The 19,146-nt window shown below is 42.7% G+C and overlaps 1 protein-coding gene across 9 annotated transcripts in view; it reads right to left on the minus strand.

Moving 5' to 3' along the window:
* Positions 1-2,444: 2,444 nt before the first annotated feature.
* adgrb3 (adhesion G protein-coupled receptor B3) overlaps positions 2,445-19,146 on the minus strand; it is a 146,955-nt gene continuing 130,253 nt past the window's right edge. For 5 of the 9 annotated variants that reach the window (XM_061039588.1, XM_061039587.1, XM_061039591.1 and 2 more), the window contains 12 exons: positions 17,325-17,475; positions 15,372-15,441; positions 14,887-14,953; positions 12,113-12,216; positions 11,628-11,726; positions 11,156-11,327; positions 9,446-9,541; positions 8,560-8,599; positions 6,330-7,012; positions 5,821-5,856; positions 4,799-4,903; positions 2,445-3,519 (listed from right to left, as the gene is read on the minus strand). In XM_061039588.1, the coding sequence (XP_060895571.1) occupies positions 3,331-3,519; positions 4,799-4,903; positions 5,821-5,856; positions 6,330-7,012; positions 8,560-8,599; positions 9,446-9,541; positions 11,156-11,327; positions 11,628-11,726; positions 12,113-12,216; positions 14,887-14,953; positions 15,372-15,441; positions 17,325-17,475 (1,812 nt within the window). In that variant the 3' untranslated portion in view covers positions 2,445-3,330. The remainder of the gene's footprint in view (positions 3,520-4,798; positions 4,904-5,820; positions 5,857-6,329; positions 7,013-8,559; positions 8,600-9,445; positions 9,542-11,155; positions 11,328-11,627; positions 11,727-12,112; positions 12,217-14,886; positions 14,954-15,371; positions 15,442-17,324; positions 17,476-19,146) is intronic. The other 4 variants (XM_061039589.1, XM_061039593.1, XM_061039590.1 and 1 more) reach the window with 4 other exon arrangements.

The raw sequence follows: 19,146 nt of genomic DNA on the forward strand, positions 1-19,146 counted from the left end.
CACTGATCTGTCAGTATCTGTAATGTTGTTCAGTTTAATGCTGGCATCCTAGTATAACTAACTGCTGAGTCAGTGAAGATTTTTTTATTATTGAGCTGACCACTACAGCACTGTGCAGCCTTTCAAATGAAATGTGAATTATTTTAAAACACTTCAAGTAACACAAAAACTCTTTCAGGTTGTGGTCGTTTCTTCCAGAGTGTTTCATTAGACTTCATTTCATGGAGTCATCATTAGACAAAAATAAACCTTTGAAAATAAACATATATAACTACATTTTTTATCACAATCAAAACCAGAGAATGACATCTGAAAATAGAACATATCAATCCAAGGAGAGTGAACATCTCAAGACGTGTTATGTTCATGAACAGTGTACATATTGTGCACTTGAACCTGATAACCATAGTGCCACTTATTCTGACCACTAACTGGAAAGGCCTTGAAAGTTATGTTTCATGTAAAACAACAAATGTGATAAATATAAAAATGTGTTTTTACATGTAGAGACAACAGCTGTGCACTATTGTCAACCCTCTTTATTTTATTTGTAAAATCTGAGTTCCTCATTAATTACCCTGATTCAATAATCAATGGATGCACAGCTGCGCTACTCGTTCAGGGTGAGCTCGAGCAGGAACAAAACAACCTTAAAGTTTAATGCATTTAATGCAAAATATTGGACTGAACATGAAGGTTTTATATGCATCAAACATTAAGTCGATCGGAACATCACTGATGTGCGCCGGATTATTCTGATCTGCTGTGCTGTCCTTCGTTAGTATGTTAGGTCCAGAGCCTTATAATAGAGGGCACTGGTTAGGTCTCTTAATCATGTAACCAATAAGAAATGAATGTCCCTGATTTCAGTTTTCTCAGAACTTTTCTGTCACTTGTACTTTCTGTTCAGATGTTTAGCGTTTTCCTTACATTTTATTATAAACTGGTATGTTGGACTGTTTGTATATTGATATAAAGTTGAGTAAATATCTATAGCTTCCTTTGGAGATAAATATTTGCTGTACATGAACATCTTTTCCTCTAATCTCAGACGAGCTGTCAAGAGTTAAACTGAAGGCAGCGCTGTCATGGCTGTTTCTGAAGACATTCTACTGGAACGGATGACAGCACATAAAAAAAAACTAAAAAAAAAAAAACCTCTCTGTAAGCCTCGAACAGGCAGCCGCTCTGTATGTCATTAACCTAATTATGCATGGATGGAAATGCAATGTAACTTCAGACATTAGTGTCTAGACCGAGCTCGACATGTAATCAACTGAATTTATGTTGCTGCGTCATCAGAACACAGCTGAGAGCGCTCATTAACGGACGCCTGTTGTTTTTTTTTTTATCATCTGCTTCCTTTTTTTTTTCTTCTTCTTCTCTCGTCGTCATTCTTCACCGACGCTGCAGATCCTCCTCCTCCTCTTCTTCTGCTGCTGCTCCCAAGAGGGGTGGCACTCACACGGTTGCTCTCAAGTGTCAGCCGTACCGCAGACCACCAGACGGGACAAACCAGATTTTTCTCACTAAGCCCCCACAACCCCCCTGCCTTCCATTTGTGCTCTCCGCCTGGCCCTGTCTGCACCGGGAAAAAAATCCTAACAGATCTTATCAGGTGAGCCTTCTGCGGGCACAGAAACCTATTAGGAGTTTAAAAGTTTTCCTATAAAAATTCAGCTATCAGATACGGGGCTGTATGAGGTGAGTCAGGAAATTGTGATGTTCTAACCTTCAAGTACGATTAAATAGGTTTGAATCAGAGAGTAGATGCAGTGGCGATTCTAGCGTCTGTAGGGGCTCTAGGCAAAAATCAATTGAGGGGCCCCCAAACCAGCGTTCATCACCATCATGTCTGCCAGTGTCCCGGTGCCTACTCCTCTTTTACTTTTTTCCTGATTCCCTTTTCTCTCTAATTCCTCTTCCTGTTTCTTTGGTGTCTTTCATTGACAAACTTTGGTTTTTCGCATCAAAAATGCAGGCGACGCTTAGCAGGGCGATGACAGTGAGTGCTGTCAGATGGCGTCCCCTTAGGGAGGTTTCCTACAGTCATTGCAAAATTTGCACATTTTCAGCCACTGCTTTAAGTTTGTGAGCCCTCAGTGGGCCCCCCCCCTACTGATCTGGGGCCCCAAAGCAGTTGCCTGCCTCGCCTGTTGACGAGCAGCGCCACTGAGTAGATGACTAAACTGAGCGACAAATCATCAGAGGGGAGAGCGTGTTAAGCATCAGAGAAATAAAACCCCAAACTGTACTAAATGTAACCGAGACAATGACGGGAAATCAAATCAATCAAATCAATTCACATGCGTTCAGAAGCTGAATCATCACATGCAGTCATGAGGCTATTAATAGATTTTCCAGCTTTCATATCGTCCCTTAACAAAAGCATCGACAGTAATGAATTCCACAAGCAACAAAGCACATAAACTTGACACAACCTCTGAAGCAGTACGAACATATTTCCTCTTTTATTTACATTCCTTTTCAAATGTTAACATTTTTCGCTATAACTTTTGATCAGGTTGGCATTTTGTTCTCATTAAAATAAATTGGCACAAGTAAAACATATGTAGACAAAAGTTTATTTACACCATACAACATTTTTGTTTTTAAATATTTTATACAGAGCTGCAGATGAGAGAGCTTGCTGGGATCCTTCAAGCAGAGTCTGCAGTATTAAAGTTGTGAAATATATTATTTATATAAAAGTGAGTATTATCTTTATTGCATTTAAAGCAATGAAGAATGTAGCTTGACAAACATTCATTTTTAATATGACAGAAAAAATCCTCTTTGCCTCCCATGTTTTATATCATAAAGTAAAAAGTGTAGTAATGGCCAAACAGACTGTTATAAACTTTTTAAAAACCTGCATAAATATATACATTGTGCTCCCGGGTCCAGTTTTTAGGAAATCAAAACTGGACCCAATGAAGCTGGGACCACATGGCATGTCGTTTTGCTTTGTGAGGTTTTTCATCTAGAGAGATTACCTTTTTTTTCCTCAGCCAATTCCTCAACGGATAAATTTGAAACACATGATGGTAAATATTGTACACCAGGCTGCCCCACACTAAGTACACTAGTGAGAATACAAAAAGTAACACTGATGTTTTTTTTTTCCCTTTTCATCGTCTTTTTTCCTCTCTCGTCAGTCCTTAAATTGTATTGGCACATAATGTCCCTGCCACACTCGTATGATCCAGATATGTATGCCAAGGCTGTTAGAAAAGTCTGTTGCTTTATTCAGTGCAAAATACATCCCTTTCTCCTGCTTCTCCTGCTTCTCCTCCTTTGCATTTTTCTTCCTCCTTCCTCCGCCCCCCTCTAGACCTCCGTTTGGAAGTCTCCCTCCTGGACGTCTAAGGGTAGGTTGACACACTTTTCCCACTCTGCGGGCGTCATCTCCAGCGAGTCCTTGGTGCCAGATTCTAGTACATTCATAGTGGCGTAATTCTGGTACTCACAGGCTGGATTGTAGCTCTCCCATGGGTTCTTGTTTGGCATTGCCTTGTCCTGTGAACACGGCCAGCGGGGTGCGATATTAGTGGCATGACATCCTCTGTAGCTAAACTGTAAATTTCTTTACAAAGTCACTTCATTCATCAGGGCATTCGTATGAATTCCTACCCGTTGCTAATTGAAAATAATGGATTAATGCCGTGGAAAGCATCAAATAACAAAACATAATGGTTGTGTATTAAATGTGACCATGCTCACACTATTATCATGGAGTCAGAGCAGAATTATGTTTCCCCCCACCCCGAGCTCACAAACTGGTGCTCTATAAGGGCGTCATGTGTGAGCCATTCATCTGAATGGGCTCTCATTGACAGCCCCACAGACAGAAAAATAAGGGGCGAGAAGCTGCTCTCATTCAGGGAATGTAAAATGGATACTAATGTCTGCAGCCAGCTCTACAGAAGATTCAGTCGTGGAAAAAAAGAAAAAGGGGGAGGAGGAGTGAGGGTGTACTTTAGTTATCTCTTTCCATACAAAGGAACTTGAACTGGTAACTAAGCAACGGGGCCTCAGATTACATTGTGCTCTAGGGGTGATTGAAATGTGAGTGAAAGAGGATTATAGCAGCCAAAAAGACCTGCTGCGTGGCCTGACATTGTCTCAAAAAGTCTGGCTGTGTTTGGTCACCGGCCCACTTCCTATTTGTTTCATTCAGGACTGAAAACATCTACTGCTTGTCTGTGAGAGCTCGACATGCCCAGTGTGTGCTGCAGCTCCAGTCAGGTGTTTGGAGACAGACGAACGGTGTGGGGCTTTTTGAGGTCAAAAAGGATTTCCCCCATAATTCACTTGACTTCTAGATCCAAGGTTACAAAAGGAAGAAAAAACAAACAAACAAAAAAAAGCCCCGCCCCCTCACCCACACAGTAAGAGAATAACAAACTTAAGGTAATATTTGTGGATAGATTAAATCATCTGCCATGCATTAATGGAAAAAAATGATGGGGGTTGCTAAAGTCGATAAATGTGCATGTAAATAAAAGTGCATTCATGGCCTTGCATTGGAATGGCTGCACTCTACTGCAAAAACAATAAAAGGTTAGAAAAAGTCTTTGGTCCCTGAGACTGGCCTTGTGGAGAAAATGCTTTTTCAGGGGCACCAGCTGCTGGCAGGGATCACTATGTATAGTAAGTTCCCCTTCCACATGAACACTTATCTGCATTACCGCTCATTTGCACAATCACACATAACGTGTCCTGCACCGGATATCTAAAAGAAGTTAGCTCTCTTCAATTGCCTGACCGCCACCCCCCCTTGTTTCCTGTTACTCACCATGCTGCCCATATTTGGTATGTCTCGAAATCGGTCCAGGGTTTGAAATTTCTGATTCAGTTCCTGGAACAGCTCCATGTGTCTTTTCCTGGTGTGCATGACTTTCTGCAATGGCAAGGGTTTTTTGCTTTGGTATTGACAGCCAATAATGGAAAAATGCATCTTCTTCTCCACCCCCTCCAACTCTGATCAATTCTTTAGTGTCATTGCAGTTTACGTATAGGCCAGGTTGGAAACAGATCTACTTGTGTCTGCATATATATATATATATATATATACAAGGGACTGCCGGAATAAAGGAAACACCGAGATAATTAAAGTTGTGTGATACGACTACGGTTTTCATTTGGGGTGTCTAAATTCAACATAACTCTTCGGTGACAAATCGCTTCTTTTTAGAGTTTTTTTTGTTGGCGTAAGGGAAAACTCTCACAATCAAACCTTGGCACAAATCTTCCATTTGAAGGGGTTGGTGTGCATCTTCGCTAAAAAAACAAAGTGCATCCCCGCGCCAGAAGAGCTGCCAGAAATCCTCGCGTTTCCTTTACTCTGCAAGTGTGTCCAATATATATGCAGCACACAGCCCGATTTAACAATGCAAAGGAAATGCTGAAAAAACCTGCCAAAAGGGGGATTTCAAAAAGTGTCTGCAAGCCAATGTGATCATTGTTGAAACCGGTGGTCAAATCAGACGTGAAATGTGCAAATGACTTCAGAAGCATACATTATAAGAAATCAAGGTATAGCTAATGGATGTAGGGGATGTGTGGGAGGACAAAATGTGGATGAGGACTGTTGCCCTGTTTGTCAGTTGACAGCCTTGCTTTTTTACCTTAACTACACAGCAGGTCAATAAATCATGTTGAGTCAAGGCTGTGTAACTCCAATAAGCTTAAGAGGCACCAACAAGTACTAGTAAATCAAATGACAAACACAACTGCAAAAAAAAATGGCCTGTCTCTGCATAAAATAAAAAAAGATCGATGCATGTGCTATAAAGAGAAAACCTTTTTGTTACGTACCTCGAAGTCCAGATCAGAATATCGCGACTTTCGTCTCTGTGGAAGTGAAAAATTAAGGCATAAAGTCGTTAGATGAGAAAGATACATGCGTTTATATACGTGCCTGATATATCTGATCAGATATAGAATATATATAGTAGATCTGATATAGTATGATCTGTCACATCATACTACTCTTTTACTGCTGTTTACATAACCCTAAACTTTTTGAGTCACTTTATGTCATCACTGGTCACTTTAACTTGCCATCCACTACACATAATTAATAATTGCCCTGTATTGTTTAGCTATTTATATTCTTTTGTATATACATCGTATTGTTGTTTCTATCTGTATTCATCTTATCTATCCTGTGAGTTTTGTATTACTTCCTTCTCTGTCTCGCTGCTGCAATGCCCGAATTTCCCCTCTGGTGATCAATCAGTATAATCCTATCCTATATCTGACGTTCTGTTGTTTTTGCAGCTCTGTTCTCTCTAAACTTAATCCACATTATAAAAAAAATGTACCTCTAAGGAGCTCATGGATATTGTAGATCCCGTCTCGCTCCGAGAGAGCCCCGCACTCTCCTCCATCTCGGCGAGGAAGTTCTTAACTGCGGTGCGCGGTTCAAAGGGCAGGTTTTGCATCTGCTCCGGAGCGCTGGGATACTGCTGCTCCAGGTTCACATTCATGTGGTCCAAGCCCGACGGGCTGATGTTGAAGTCGGGGCTCATCTTGTAATGCATCAGCCTCTCGTGCGACAGCGTGTCCATAGTGATGTTCATCTTGGTGTCCTCTTTGAGCAAGGTGGGCATGTTACACTGCCCCGACAACGCCGCGGCGGAGGCACGGGGCATGACTATGTAGTCCGTCTCCATCATCTGGCCCTGCGCCGGGTGGCCCTCCATGTCGTGGTGGCCGCCCATGTCGTGGTCGCTCTGGCGCATGGCGTCGTCGGTGCACAGGTAGACGGCGCGGCGCAGGTCGGCGCCGCCGTCGGCCATGCACTGCTCCTTCAGATCCCCGACGCCCATCGACATGTGCAGGGCCGACGGCTGCTGGATGATCACTTTGGAGATGATGTTGCCCGGCAACGTGGAGTAGTTGAGGCCCTCGGGGACCTTCTCGTCCTCCTCGTCGTTGAGCGAGATGCGGGAGAGGGTGCCGGTGATGGTGGCGGCGCGACAGGAGCCCATGTCCTTGTGGAGCGCTAACGGGGCAGATTGACAAACGGGGATTAGTTGGGAATTTCTCAGTAATGAAAGAAGTGTCACAAGATTATCAAACGTGTGACCAGGAAAAGAAAGGGACCTCAAATCAATAGGAAGCAATTCTCAGAGGACTTTGAGGGAAATCAGTAAAGATGGGAGCTGTGATCAGTGTTTGAGGGTGACATTGCACATCAGTAGGAACAGGTGTCTCTGGAGGGTTTAACTGTAAATAAGGTTTCATTTGCTCCCCGCGGTCCTCTCTGCATATATACAGAATCCCAATACTAAGTCGGTGATTGGTGATGACCTTGGTGATGCACAAGAAAACAGCAGCTTTCTATTTCGAAACACCTTCTGGTTACAAGAACAGCCTGTCCTCCCTGCTGAGCATGTGAATCCTTCTCTCTCGAATCAGTAGGTATTATGTTGTCTGTTCTCAAAAAGGCCCGCAGGGAGATTACAAACAAGCACAACAACTAAACTATAATACTCTCCCTTTTTTTTTGTTTGAGTCTCTTAATGCTCAGCGTGGACTGGGGGAGAAACACTCCTCGTATCCACGCTGAGTGATTCCTCAAAGTTTCCACTGATGTTCTGGTGTCGGGGTGACTCTGCAGAATATTTTCATCTGCGTCAGACTGTAATCCCCGTTTGTAAACAACCAACTTAAGAGTCTGTGAGCTCGGAGATTCATCCGTCTAAGTGCATGTCGGTCTCAGTGCAGCTCTAAAGTCTGTCTGGGTCCCGGTCATCATTTATGAATGACACCTGTCTGCTCTGCATGGCCTTTTTTGTTTCCGAGGACGTCCACTCTAGCTTTTACACGACTGCACAGCATCAAGCAGCTCGGGTCAGAAGAGGGGGGCAGACAGACTTTTCCTCTCTTTTCCTAACAAGCTGTGTTTCTGAGAGCTCTGAATAAATGGCCAGCTTGGGGTATTCCCTGCAGATCCATTTAGGGATTGCGGTCTTCGTTGGTTTGTACGGATTTGGAGAAAGACGGGGCGGTTTGGTTCTTTTTCTGGTTGTTGAACATGTTTCAGAAACATTTTATTCAGAGTGGGTTTATTAATTCTTGCACTTACCTAACAACGATTAACCAGAGCTCAGACCGCAGATTCAGAAAATCAGGGAGAAATATTACATTCCCTTTAGCATGAGCTGAGGAAGAAAAATCCTCCCAATATGAGCTAGATAGCACCTACGCAGCTATTCTATCATCGAAATGTCGATGAAAAAAATCCAATCATGAGGTGTGACTGCACCATCATGATGAGAAGATGAGGAAATTCTACCTGTTATTCACATTTTATCGCAGCAAATAAAACAGAATATCCAGAAGCTCTCTTTATACTGGTTTGTCCTCAGATGAAAGTCGGTGTTTTTTTTTGGTAACTGTGAAAAAGCTCCTGTGGGGATCGTGGAGTTGTTACATAACTCAGCTATTTTTTTACTGTCTAACCTCTTTTGGGTTTTTTTTTGGTTTTTTTTACATGAAAGGAGAGGAGAGGAGAAGCTTGTTAATAAGACACCATCTGTTCTTTACCTGATCGGCAGGCGATGTCCACATCTTTCTCAAAGTCCGTCTGTAGGAAGAAGAAAAAGACGACCAAACAGTCGGATTAAGACTTCTTGTGATGAATACTGTACGAGTTCAAATTCCAGAAACATGAGGCAAGATTTGAATCGATAATCTATTCTTTTTCATTCCTAATGAAATGCAAAGCAGTCGTTTTTTGTCTTCTCTGTTTTATCCTAACAATATATCAATAAAACATCTATGGAAGGAAAATGCAGCTGCAGCATTATGGGGAAGTATTTTGTGCCAGCTGCTAATGACTGTATTGAACCAAGGGGGGGCGCTTGCACCATTGTGCTATCGTGGAAACTGTTTCACTCCGAGGGGGGAATTAGAATACTAATGGCGTATCATTGCGATGATGTGCCAGTGGCGGGGTCGTCCTAGATGAAGAGACTGGTGTCCCATTTCAAAGGTCAGGACAGGGAACAGTCCGCTATTACCCCGCGAGAGGAAATGAGAGGGGATGCATGGCAAAACATGGACAGCAAGTTCAATCGAACAGAAATAAAGGATTGGGCTCGGGGCCTAAGAAAACCAAAGGGAACTAATGCCATTTATCAGAGGACCAAGTGTCCTCCTCGCATGTAATTGCTGCTTTGCAAAAAGTGTGGCCCGGAAAATGATGAACCAATGGGAAACAATGCCTCATGTTTTAGAGGCCGTATTTATTTGAATAATAAAAAGCAGCAGAAAAAAAAAAAACGAGCATGAAGAGCACAAGTTAAATGGGGGTCAATGGGGAGGAAGGAGGGTTTTGAATGTGTATTATAAATAACCGGGGGAACGTTGGGTTTGCATAAATTACAGAGGAGCTAATGGTTACAGATTGCAGGGCGGGCCGGGGGCCTACCATTATCTGAGCATGCCCGTTGGGGAAGGTTCCTGTTGCATCGCCGCTGATTGGGTCCTGGCAGTTTCTGAGACGACATCTGAAAGCATCTTGGACCTAAAGACAAGGAGAGACCGTGTTTACATGATGTCCACTGGAATGAGAGGATGATGGAGCAGCCGTAGTGATGAGCTGAAATTGTGAACAACCTTGAAATGTAAACTAATCAATAAATTCTGCTTTTGTTATTTTATTTGATGTATTACTGATGATCTGGGTTATATTAAGGATTGTATATGACAGGCAAAAATAAACTTTGGGTTTCAGCCTCTTCCTTTTTTGGATCTTTGATTATTTGGAGTTTATCGTGTGAAATGGACCAGTGTCAACATGTAAAGTTGTGTTAGCCCCCGTGTCCATCTAGAGTTTTTACAGGGCAGAAAAGCGCTGGCTGTGCGCTGGGGAGCTTTTGTGCGCTGGCAGAAAAGTGCTGCACGTCCGTCCTGTCTCTATGGCAACAGTCTGTCGACAACAGCTTCTATATGATCGACACTGCTCCCTTGCTTTTTACTTTATATTTTGTATTGAAAATGTTTATACCCCAGCAGACACGGAGCAAAGAGCATCGAGTACAGAAGAGCGCTGGTGACGTCAACAGCACCTTTCTGAAAAGTTAAAAGGTTTTAAATTTGAGCGCTCGGAGTGGGCGCACGAATAAAGGCGGAGCACGCTAGGCGCTGAGCTTTTTCTCCAAGCGGCCGCCTGCTGCTGCGAACGCTCAGGAGGAAAAACACTAGGTGGATAGAAGGCCTTATCTCTTATCTGGAAGTTGAATATTTGCACACATTTTGACTCTTGATATTCTTTCATGAATGGCCAAAATAAAAATCTTCATTCATTCATTCATGGGTTTTCTTCTAACTGGAAATTACACCGTGACTCAGGAAATCATCTCCTTCAATGTTTCACTAAACAGAGAGTTTGTATTTGCAGTAAACAGAAACGCGTTCTTGATCTCATCAGAGGATTGTTAGAAATGTTGAATTCAGTGAACATTCTCCGTAGGGATTTGTCTCTGGTTCAGGTTTCTGAATAATCACTGCAGCTTGTAAAAGACGGTTGATTTGTCTCCCTTATACAACCTTGAAAATTGAACACTTCCTTTATAAAGGCTTAGTTACATGACCTACCTCTTATCAAGGTTCTTCTGTCACTACTTAATCTTTCAAATCAAAAAAATATTTTCCACATTTCAGAGCTAAACTGACAAAGAATTTAAAAACTGTTCCATCTAAACTGAAAAGTCAGAACAGAATAAAAAAAAATGAATGAAAAAAAGGAAACCCTTTTATAACCTTGGACACATTAAATAAGTAATTTCTCAAAGTGTGTTTGGTAAAAGTGCTTTGAATGTTTTTTGCTCTCTCATCTTCGTCTCCGCTACAGATTCAACTCTCACCAGATGATGTCATAAAGGTTTTTTAGAAACAGGATTACAGACAGATTATCTCTCAAATGAATGCACTTGTCTTGTTCCTGAACACTGCTTATCCATTATTTCTGTTTCATAAGTATGTCAATTGTTCTTTTATGTTTCACTTGTTCTCACAATTTCTCTACGACTTGGCCAGCGCTCGCTTGTTTAAAGGGATTTTGTATCTCGGTGGAAATATTCCCAGTAAGATAAAAAAAAAAAAAAAAAGAAAAGGAGCCAATAATCCTCCCCCTTACCTCTCTCCGTAGGATACAGTGCACCATCACAATGACAAAACCCTGCAGAGAGTCAAAGACGGCGAAGAGGATCTGAAAGAGGATGGAGCGCTTGTCCGTCATGGCGAGCACCGCCGACATCCAGGTCAAAGCCAGCAGAGGCAGGACGACGCAGGAGCTCCACAGGGACGCCCTGAGAGAAAGAAGGAGCGAAGGATTGTGTGCAGGAAATAAAAAGCGAGCACGGCCGAGTAGATAGTGGAAACATCTCCATCTTTAAAATCCACATCCACAAAAGCAGAGCTGTTATGTGCATGCTAGTATTGATCGTATGTTCCTATAGTGTGGATGTCATGTACAGTGGGTCTAACAGGAAGATGAGTTTACGCTGCAGTGGGCTGCAGGATGGTCTATATTTAAAGGGGGGTGGACACACTGTACATGCTCCCTGTAGCATCGTCTTATTGCTTCAGAGACACTGACAGGCACTTACATTGCATTGCTAGCTGTAGTTGCTGATAAAGCAGTTGTTGATACAACACCACATTTGGCACACTTGAGAGTTAATCCTGTATGCGGCTCACTCATCTGTCTGTGGGACATAAGAGACAACAGCATGACAAACAACGCTAACAGCCACTATCCCGCCTTTCAAACCTCCCCCCCCCCCCAACCCTCCCCTCCTCTCCTCTCCCGTCATGTTAGCAGCAGCAGAAGCAGCCAATGTGTGGGTGTGTTTTTTTAATGATTTTCATCTTGGACTGATTCTGCCAAAGAAATAGGAAGCAGCTATGTCGCTCCCGAGAGAGATCTGACCTCTTTATGTTTATGCCTCTAATTTCCCTTTCAGTGAAACAGTGAGAAAAAAAAGGGGAGGTCTGAAATCTCCATGTGTGTGTACGCAAAAAAATCAAAGCACATGTATATGTTTGCATGTAGAAGAAAAATGTAAAGAAGAAGAAAAACGGAGGTACTAACAAGGACGTGCTGTCATACCCTGCTCGATGCTTCAGCTTCTTGTCCAGTATGCCATCCCTGGACACGAGTTTATTAAACACCAAAATGCCGATCACCATGTTGACCTGAAAGAGAAGAGACGCGAGTGTAAGCTTTTCTTCATGTAGATTATTTAAAGAAAACAGCGTTACACATGTTCTTTAATCCCCTGCTTGACTTTCCCCGGAACAAACTGAAGGTAGCCGATGACTTAATGTCATCATCCCGCGGGGCTGTGCTCCCTGATGTCGCGGCCGCGCTGAGCTTTGACCTCTAGCTTCTATTGTTTGCTCATCTCTGACATTTCAGCCAATGCATGAGGCATGCATGCTCTGGATACTCAGCCCAGTGCAAACGGCCTTAAGAAAAGGAATCGGCTTGACAAGAAACACTTGTCTTCTCAAAGGCACCTTCTCCTATTATTAGCCGCGCCTGCACTAACAGCAAAAAAAAAAAAAAAAAAAAATGAGCGGGACTCGGAGAATCATGGGTAGAAAAAGTCTGTTTGGCTGCGATCTATTTCCAAACCCTTCAGCTGAGATAAAGAGCTCATTAAGTATTCATAGGAATGCATTTGGGGGGAGTTTTCAGCCAACAAGCTCTGTTAATGTGAATCATTTGAATATGATGTTACAGTATCGTTTTATGCGAGCGTTCATTTGGACTTTGCAGGGTTGTGAATGAAATCCGAAGCTCAAACTGAAGATGTTTCTTTAATAACTTCCTTTTTCCAACCCGTCACAGAGCAGACTTTAAGATAATTAAATATCCCACGATGTTTTATCCCGCAGTCCTCTGCTCCTCTGACACACACTAAGTGATTTGCATAATCAGAATCTGTGTCGTTCCCTCTGTACAACAATGTAAATACAAGATGAATTCAAAAACCGCACTATTTTACATTAAGCACAGATCTAATGAATGAATACTTTATAACCTCAGAGCTACACGGAGAACCATTAATGTAAATGAAAGGGAATTACTGGAGAACATCGCCTGATGGGACGCTCATTACTTTGACTCTGAGAGCATTGAGTGTGTTCCTCTCGTTAGCCGTTTTCAAAGCAACGTTTAGCGGACTTTTAACACACTGTAGTTGTACTATAATGATACTGTACCATCGATGGAACTACACTAACGCACGGCCTGCTGCGACCGCCACCTCAACGGCAAGGAAGTGAGGACAACAGGAACGAGAGGAGAAATCCTTCCTGCATCTTATCACATCTCTCCCCCATCCCATTTTTCCTAACAATGAGTGAGGTCTTTAACCAATGAGTGAGGTCTTTAACCAATGAGTGAGGTCTTTAACCAATGTATGAGGTCTTTAACCAATGAGTGAGGTCTTTAAACAATGAGTGAGGTCTTTAACCAATGAGTGAGGTCTTTAAACAATGAGTGAGGTCTTTAACCAATGAGTGAGGTCTTTAAACAATGAGTGAGGTCTTTAACCAATGAGTGAGGTCTTTAAACAATGAGTGAGGTCTTTAAACAATGAGTGAGGTCTTTAACCAATGAGTGAGGTCTTTAACCAATGTATGAGGTCTTTAACCAATGAGTGAGGTCTTTAAACAATGAGTGAGGTCTTTAAACAATGAGTGAGGTCTTTAACCAATGAGTGAGGTCTTTAACCAATGAGTGAGGTCTTTAACCAATGAGTGAGGTCTTTAAACAATGAGTGAGGTCTTTAACCAATGAGTGAGGTCTTTAACCTGCTCTCTTGTAAAGCGCCTCGAGATAACACTTGTTATGAATCGGCGCTATACCAACAATGATTTATTGATTTATTTATTTATTGATTGACTGATTGATTGATTGATTGAAGTGCATCTTGGGACCTGAAAACAAGCTGCAAATGTCAACTTTGTGTATTAATATATATTTTTGTAACTACAGTTTGTATTTATTTTAAAAGGTTTTAGGTGTTCATGAAAACAATCTAAAAGATAACAATACAAAGAACCATACCATCATGATGATACCAACAACACAACATGCAGACTTTATGCACCTCAACACTTTAACCCGTGTACCGTGCATTTGCACTTTGTATGTTTTATGTATCGTCTGTGTGTTATTAAAGATTAGTGACTCTCTCTGCGAACTATTTTACCTACAGGTAAAAAAAAAAAACCTGAACCTGAACATAAGATAACAACAAACACCTGCAAACATAAATGATCTTAACCCCTACTCCTGTCTGTGTCTGACATACACAAGACACACATTATACTCATTAACAATCCTAAATGACAGATGTGTATGTTAAAGATAATTTTGTGTGATCTAATTTAATGCAATCCAATAAAAAACGACTCTACCTTGAATTCTCTTTTAGCGGTGGTGTGATTGAATGAATTAAATTAAAAGGTGAATATTTCGCACACTAACTTAACATACATGAGGGGAGAAAATATCAGGAACACCTCACTCCAGTAGAGCACCAACACCACCCACTACGACTTCAATATGAAATATGAAGTAGAGCTATGAAATATGAAGTAGAGCTGTCGTCTTTTTGACCATGTGAGCGAAAAACTGAAACTGTAGAAGCTTTGTAAAAGTAGAGATTATGGTTGTATTGGGTTGCATTAGATTGCATATTCAGTCAATGTTACGGCTGATTGGTGGAGATGTTATGTGGTATGAAGGGATCAACACATGCTGAGTGAACGTCTGATGATTTGAATCTACGTCCCCCGTTGTATTCCAAGCCTATTAAAGTTAAAGCTGGACATCTGACGCCTGAAACATACCAGAACAACAGCAGCTGCAGGTCCAACGAAGGCGTACAGGAGCCCACCCTCCAAAGACAGCCAACAGCTGCAGGGGAAAGCGAGAAAAACAGTCAACTCCCACCAAGGCATTAACATCCGAGTTAATGGCGCACACCAGCACACAATTGTGTTTTCCCCCTCGAATCGTCAGGGGAGAAGCGCCATATGCTGTAACTCTGCTTCCAAAGTTTCACAGGATAATAAAATGCTAAAGAGATTTTAAGCAGTGTTTATGCACTCGGCATCCAGCAGGGATACAACTCACATCAAATTGGGGTCTTGCTGCGCTATTTTGAAATCTGATTGGGTTCAGGGGACTTTGTTTATGGCCCTATTTAAGATAAGTAAGCCACTGCAGACGCTCTTAATCATCACGGTCAAGTGTTGCCATGAACCTACAGTGTGCAGCATACTGAACAAGGCAAACATATGAAAAAAAAAGGAGGAAGGAAAGAAAGACTTACTACAAGGGTGTCCCATAGCCTTTTGTTTTGGTGAATCCCATTGAAACAGCAACCACCAAAGCTGGTAATCCTTAAAAAAGAGAGAGAACAATCAATAGTTATTTGAGCAGTTCTGAGCCCACTTCACTGCAGGGGAAAGTCAGCCCCTGTGCCATCCAGTCATTTCACAAAGTGCAGCTACATTCACTCCATTACACGCTGCAGCATGAGACTACACAATCATCTGAGAGTATATGATCAACTGTATGCATTTCAATAATATCAACACACTCCACGGTGTTCCATTAAGCGCGCGAGGGAAGGCAGAGCAGACTGTACTCTGCTTTGACAAAATGGCAGCAGTGCATCGAGCAAGCCCAGAGGAAGCAGGTAGTGAAATTTCATCAGCGTACAGTAAGAGAGAAGAAATTCCTTCACCCTCCACACCTTTTCCATGACAGGGTTTTTTTTTTTTTTTTACTGTATGTGCTCCTCGTTATAGATTGCTATAATGGATTCTGGTTCTCACTACAGTGTGCTCAGAATATTAACGCTTTTCCCCCTCTCTCGGAGCAGCGCGGGCAGGTGCTATTGATGTAATCAGTTTCCTGGAGGCATGAGGCAAAGACCCTGTGGCCATCCAGTGCCTCTCTCTGCAGCGCCGAGGAGGTAAAGAGTGCAGAGTGTACACAAGCATGTCATGAATCACCGCCTGCCAGAGACGCCGCACTTCAAACTGGTCGCTGCATCGAGAGAGACAACAGGTTACCGCGCGCTGCACACCGCTCTGGAAACCACTTTTGAAAAATGCTTTTTTGTTTGAACACAGGTGGTAATCTGCAGAGGATTAGGGTGATTTCATTTTCTAGTCATCATGTGTAAAAAAAAGAAAAAGCCTTTATATTATGTAATGCATTTTTTATTGTCATCCAACGAGACACTGCCTGTTTTTATTCACCCTCAAACTGCCTGTTATGGCGTATTTTAGAAATCTATGTGATTGTGGAACAGCCTTTGTCCGTTTTTTTTCTTTTTTTTTTGCAGCAAGCAGTGGCACTGCAATGACTAAGAGAGCCTTGTTTGTTGCTAGGTAACAAGAAGAATGAGTGTGGGCTCTTTCATAATCAAATTGATTTTTTTTAAAGGAGAGATTTCTAGTAGTCGGTAAGGAAGAACGATCAGGACGAGCATTCAGACTGACATTTATCAAATGAAGAAGAATCTCAAATCTTTTACATTTTGATACAGATATTCGACCGCCTGTTTTTTCATCCGATGATGGTGCATAATCGTCATGCTTGTATGTGTTGATTTTTTCCAGTGAGGTGATACTAAAGTGGAGGGAACTCGGTCGTGGGAGGCAGGAGAAAACCAAACAATCTTGCAACCCTGACTAATAGATGAGAAATACATTTCACTGGATGCATGTTGCAACATGCCGAGATTATGATGCTGAAGTGATTCAGAAGTTGGCTTTTTAAGGATTTCAGAAAATGTGAAGCTGGTACTGAACCACCTGGACTTTTCTAATTCAATATATTCTTCCTTTGCAAAACATTGCACTCTCCTGAACTCTCTACCTGAGGGTCTTTAGATAAAATGTATTCTGCTGCAGTGTAAATGCCCCCCCACCTCCTTATCAGACATAAGGTCATTGCAGCCTGCTATGAGAGAGCCGCGCCAGTCTGTCTCCCTTCTTTCCTCAAGGCCAGTCCGTTTACCCGGGCCCTCAGAGAGCTTGACTGGTGCACAAAAGCATCACAACAAAGAGCCCTGATAGGATGAAGATTTGGCTGCCCCCACAGAGAGGATGAGGACAGGGGGAGGGGAGAGGGGAGGGGGGAGGGGGGTGGAAATAGACCTACAGTTACTGAGAAAGACACCTTGGCCAGAGACCTTGAGAGAAAAATGGAAGCCGCCAGGCATGATGGGAGATAATGAAGAGGTTTCAGGAAACATTGCAGGCTCACTCACCCCAGCCCAGACAGAGAAAGCGCTTGCGGATGAGCCGGGTCCGAACCTTTCCCGTCACCGCCATGTAGGACTGCCAGGCCTCCGTGAGGACCCAGCAGAACGACGCCAAGAAGAAGAAGTGCAGAAAGGCCGTCGTCATGATGCAGACACCCTGTTGACACAAGAGGAGAGGAGTCAGAGAGATTCATGTACTGTGGGTTCAAACAGAGCTTCACATTAATAGAGATCCCAGTTAGCATGCAGGTAATGTAACAGGACAAATACTAAACGGTAAAGGGACTTGAGCTTGTACAGCACTTTTCTAGTCTTCTGACTACTCAAAGCACTTTTACACTGCAGGTCACACCTACACATTCAATTCTACAATTCACTTAGCAGACGCTTTTATCCAAAGCGACGTACATCAGCGAGTAAGTACAACACAAGCAAGGATCTAGAAAAAAGGGAACAATGTGAGTAAGAGCAAACGATCAGCTTTGAGTCTGATTGGACACACAGGTGCTGACAGGAAGTGACCAGAGGCAAAGCACAACATTGAGGGCAGTTCTTGAGAGCTCTAATCAGTATAGAAACCATCTTATAAGTCGTCGTTATCAAACAAAAACCATCGTCACAACCATCATCATCATCAATAATATGGAGACCGTCATCATTAAGTTAGTAGGTATTCATGAAAGAGCTGGGTCTTTAGCTTTTTTGCCTTTGAATATTACAAAAAAATACACAACAGAAATCAGCTGTTAGACGGCAAGCAGCTCCAAGTGCTGACCCGTCCATGAAATATCACTTTCCAGTTTGACTAAAATAAAGAAATAAGATGCAGCTGTAGCACAACACTGCTGCATATCAAAAACAGACTTCATCTACTGTAAAGAGGCCCACAGCAGCATTCACATTATTTATTTCCTTGAACTGTATTTGAAGTTCTCACAGCAGCGTTTTTCCCCGTCTAGACCGGCGTCTGCACCACCACCGCGTGCAGTAAATGAAACAAAAGCCTCAGTCTAAACTGCAGCAAACAGAGGTGGCAATTGTGGTGAAGATCAGAGGCAGGCTATAGCTGACACACAGAAAAAGCAATGGCGTAGCATTCCTCCGCACTAACCCTCATTAGTATGCTGGGGATCCCACCTGGAGGCATGTGAGCCAAGGTCAACTGTTCTACACAGACAGGAGGAGGGGGGACAAAGCACAACACCGCTTAAATGATACAACAAAAGCAGGCGTGTGAGGCAGCAGATCGCATTCAGGCCCCCGACAATGTGGCAGCACTTTTCAGCTTCATTAGCTCGTCCATCTTCGTTTTCAGGGGGGGAAAAGCATCCTCCAAATGGGATTGTTTAGAGGAGGATTAGAAATAAAGAAGTATCCTTAGGAATCTTGTCATTGCACTGACATTTGCAAGAGAGAAGAGATTAAGCGTCTTCTTTTTTTTTTTTTTTTCCTCTGCAGATTGTTTGCACTGGGAAGCTGTGTTAATCTGAGCGACGCTGCACAAAGAAGGGGAAGATTGAAGTGTATCATCTCATCATCCCAGAGCGTCGTCCATCCTCCACCGTGCACTTTTTACATTCCCCACAGAGAACGCCACGCTAAATCCAATCCGTCGCCCGGGGGGGGGGGGGGGTTGTTCACGGGGTTCATAGCGAGACAATAATCCTGCTTTACCTCACGCATGACAAGTGAGGAAAGTCTGTTTACTTCACACCCACCCGGAGATGTTCATTACATAACCGCGAATTCAGGTAGAAAGTATCAGAGTTCATGTAGGAGGCATTCAGGTGCAGAAATAAATCATGGGATATTTTTGTAGTCTTTTAGA

This window comes from Labrus mixtus, chromosome 6 (assembly GCF_963584025.1).
Source record: "Labrus mixtus chromosome 6, fLabMix1.1, whole genome shotgun sequence".
NCBI classification, from domain to species: Eukaryota; Metazoa; Chordata; class Actinopteri; order Labriformes; family Labridae; genus Labrus; species Labrus mixtus.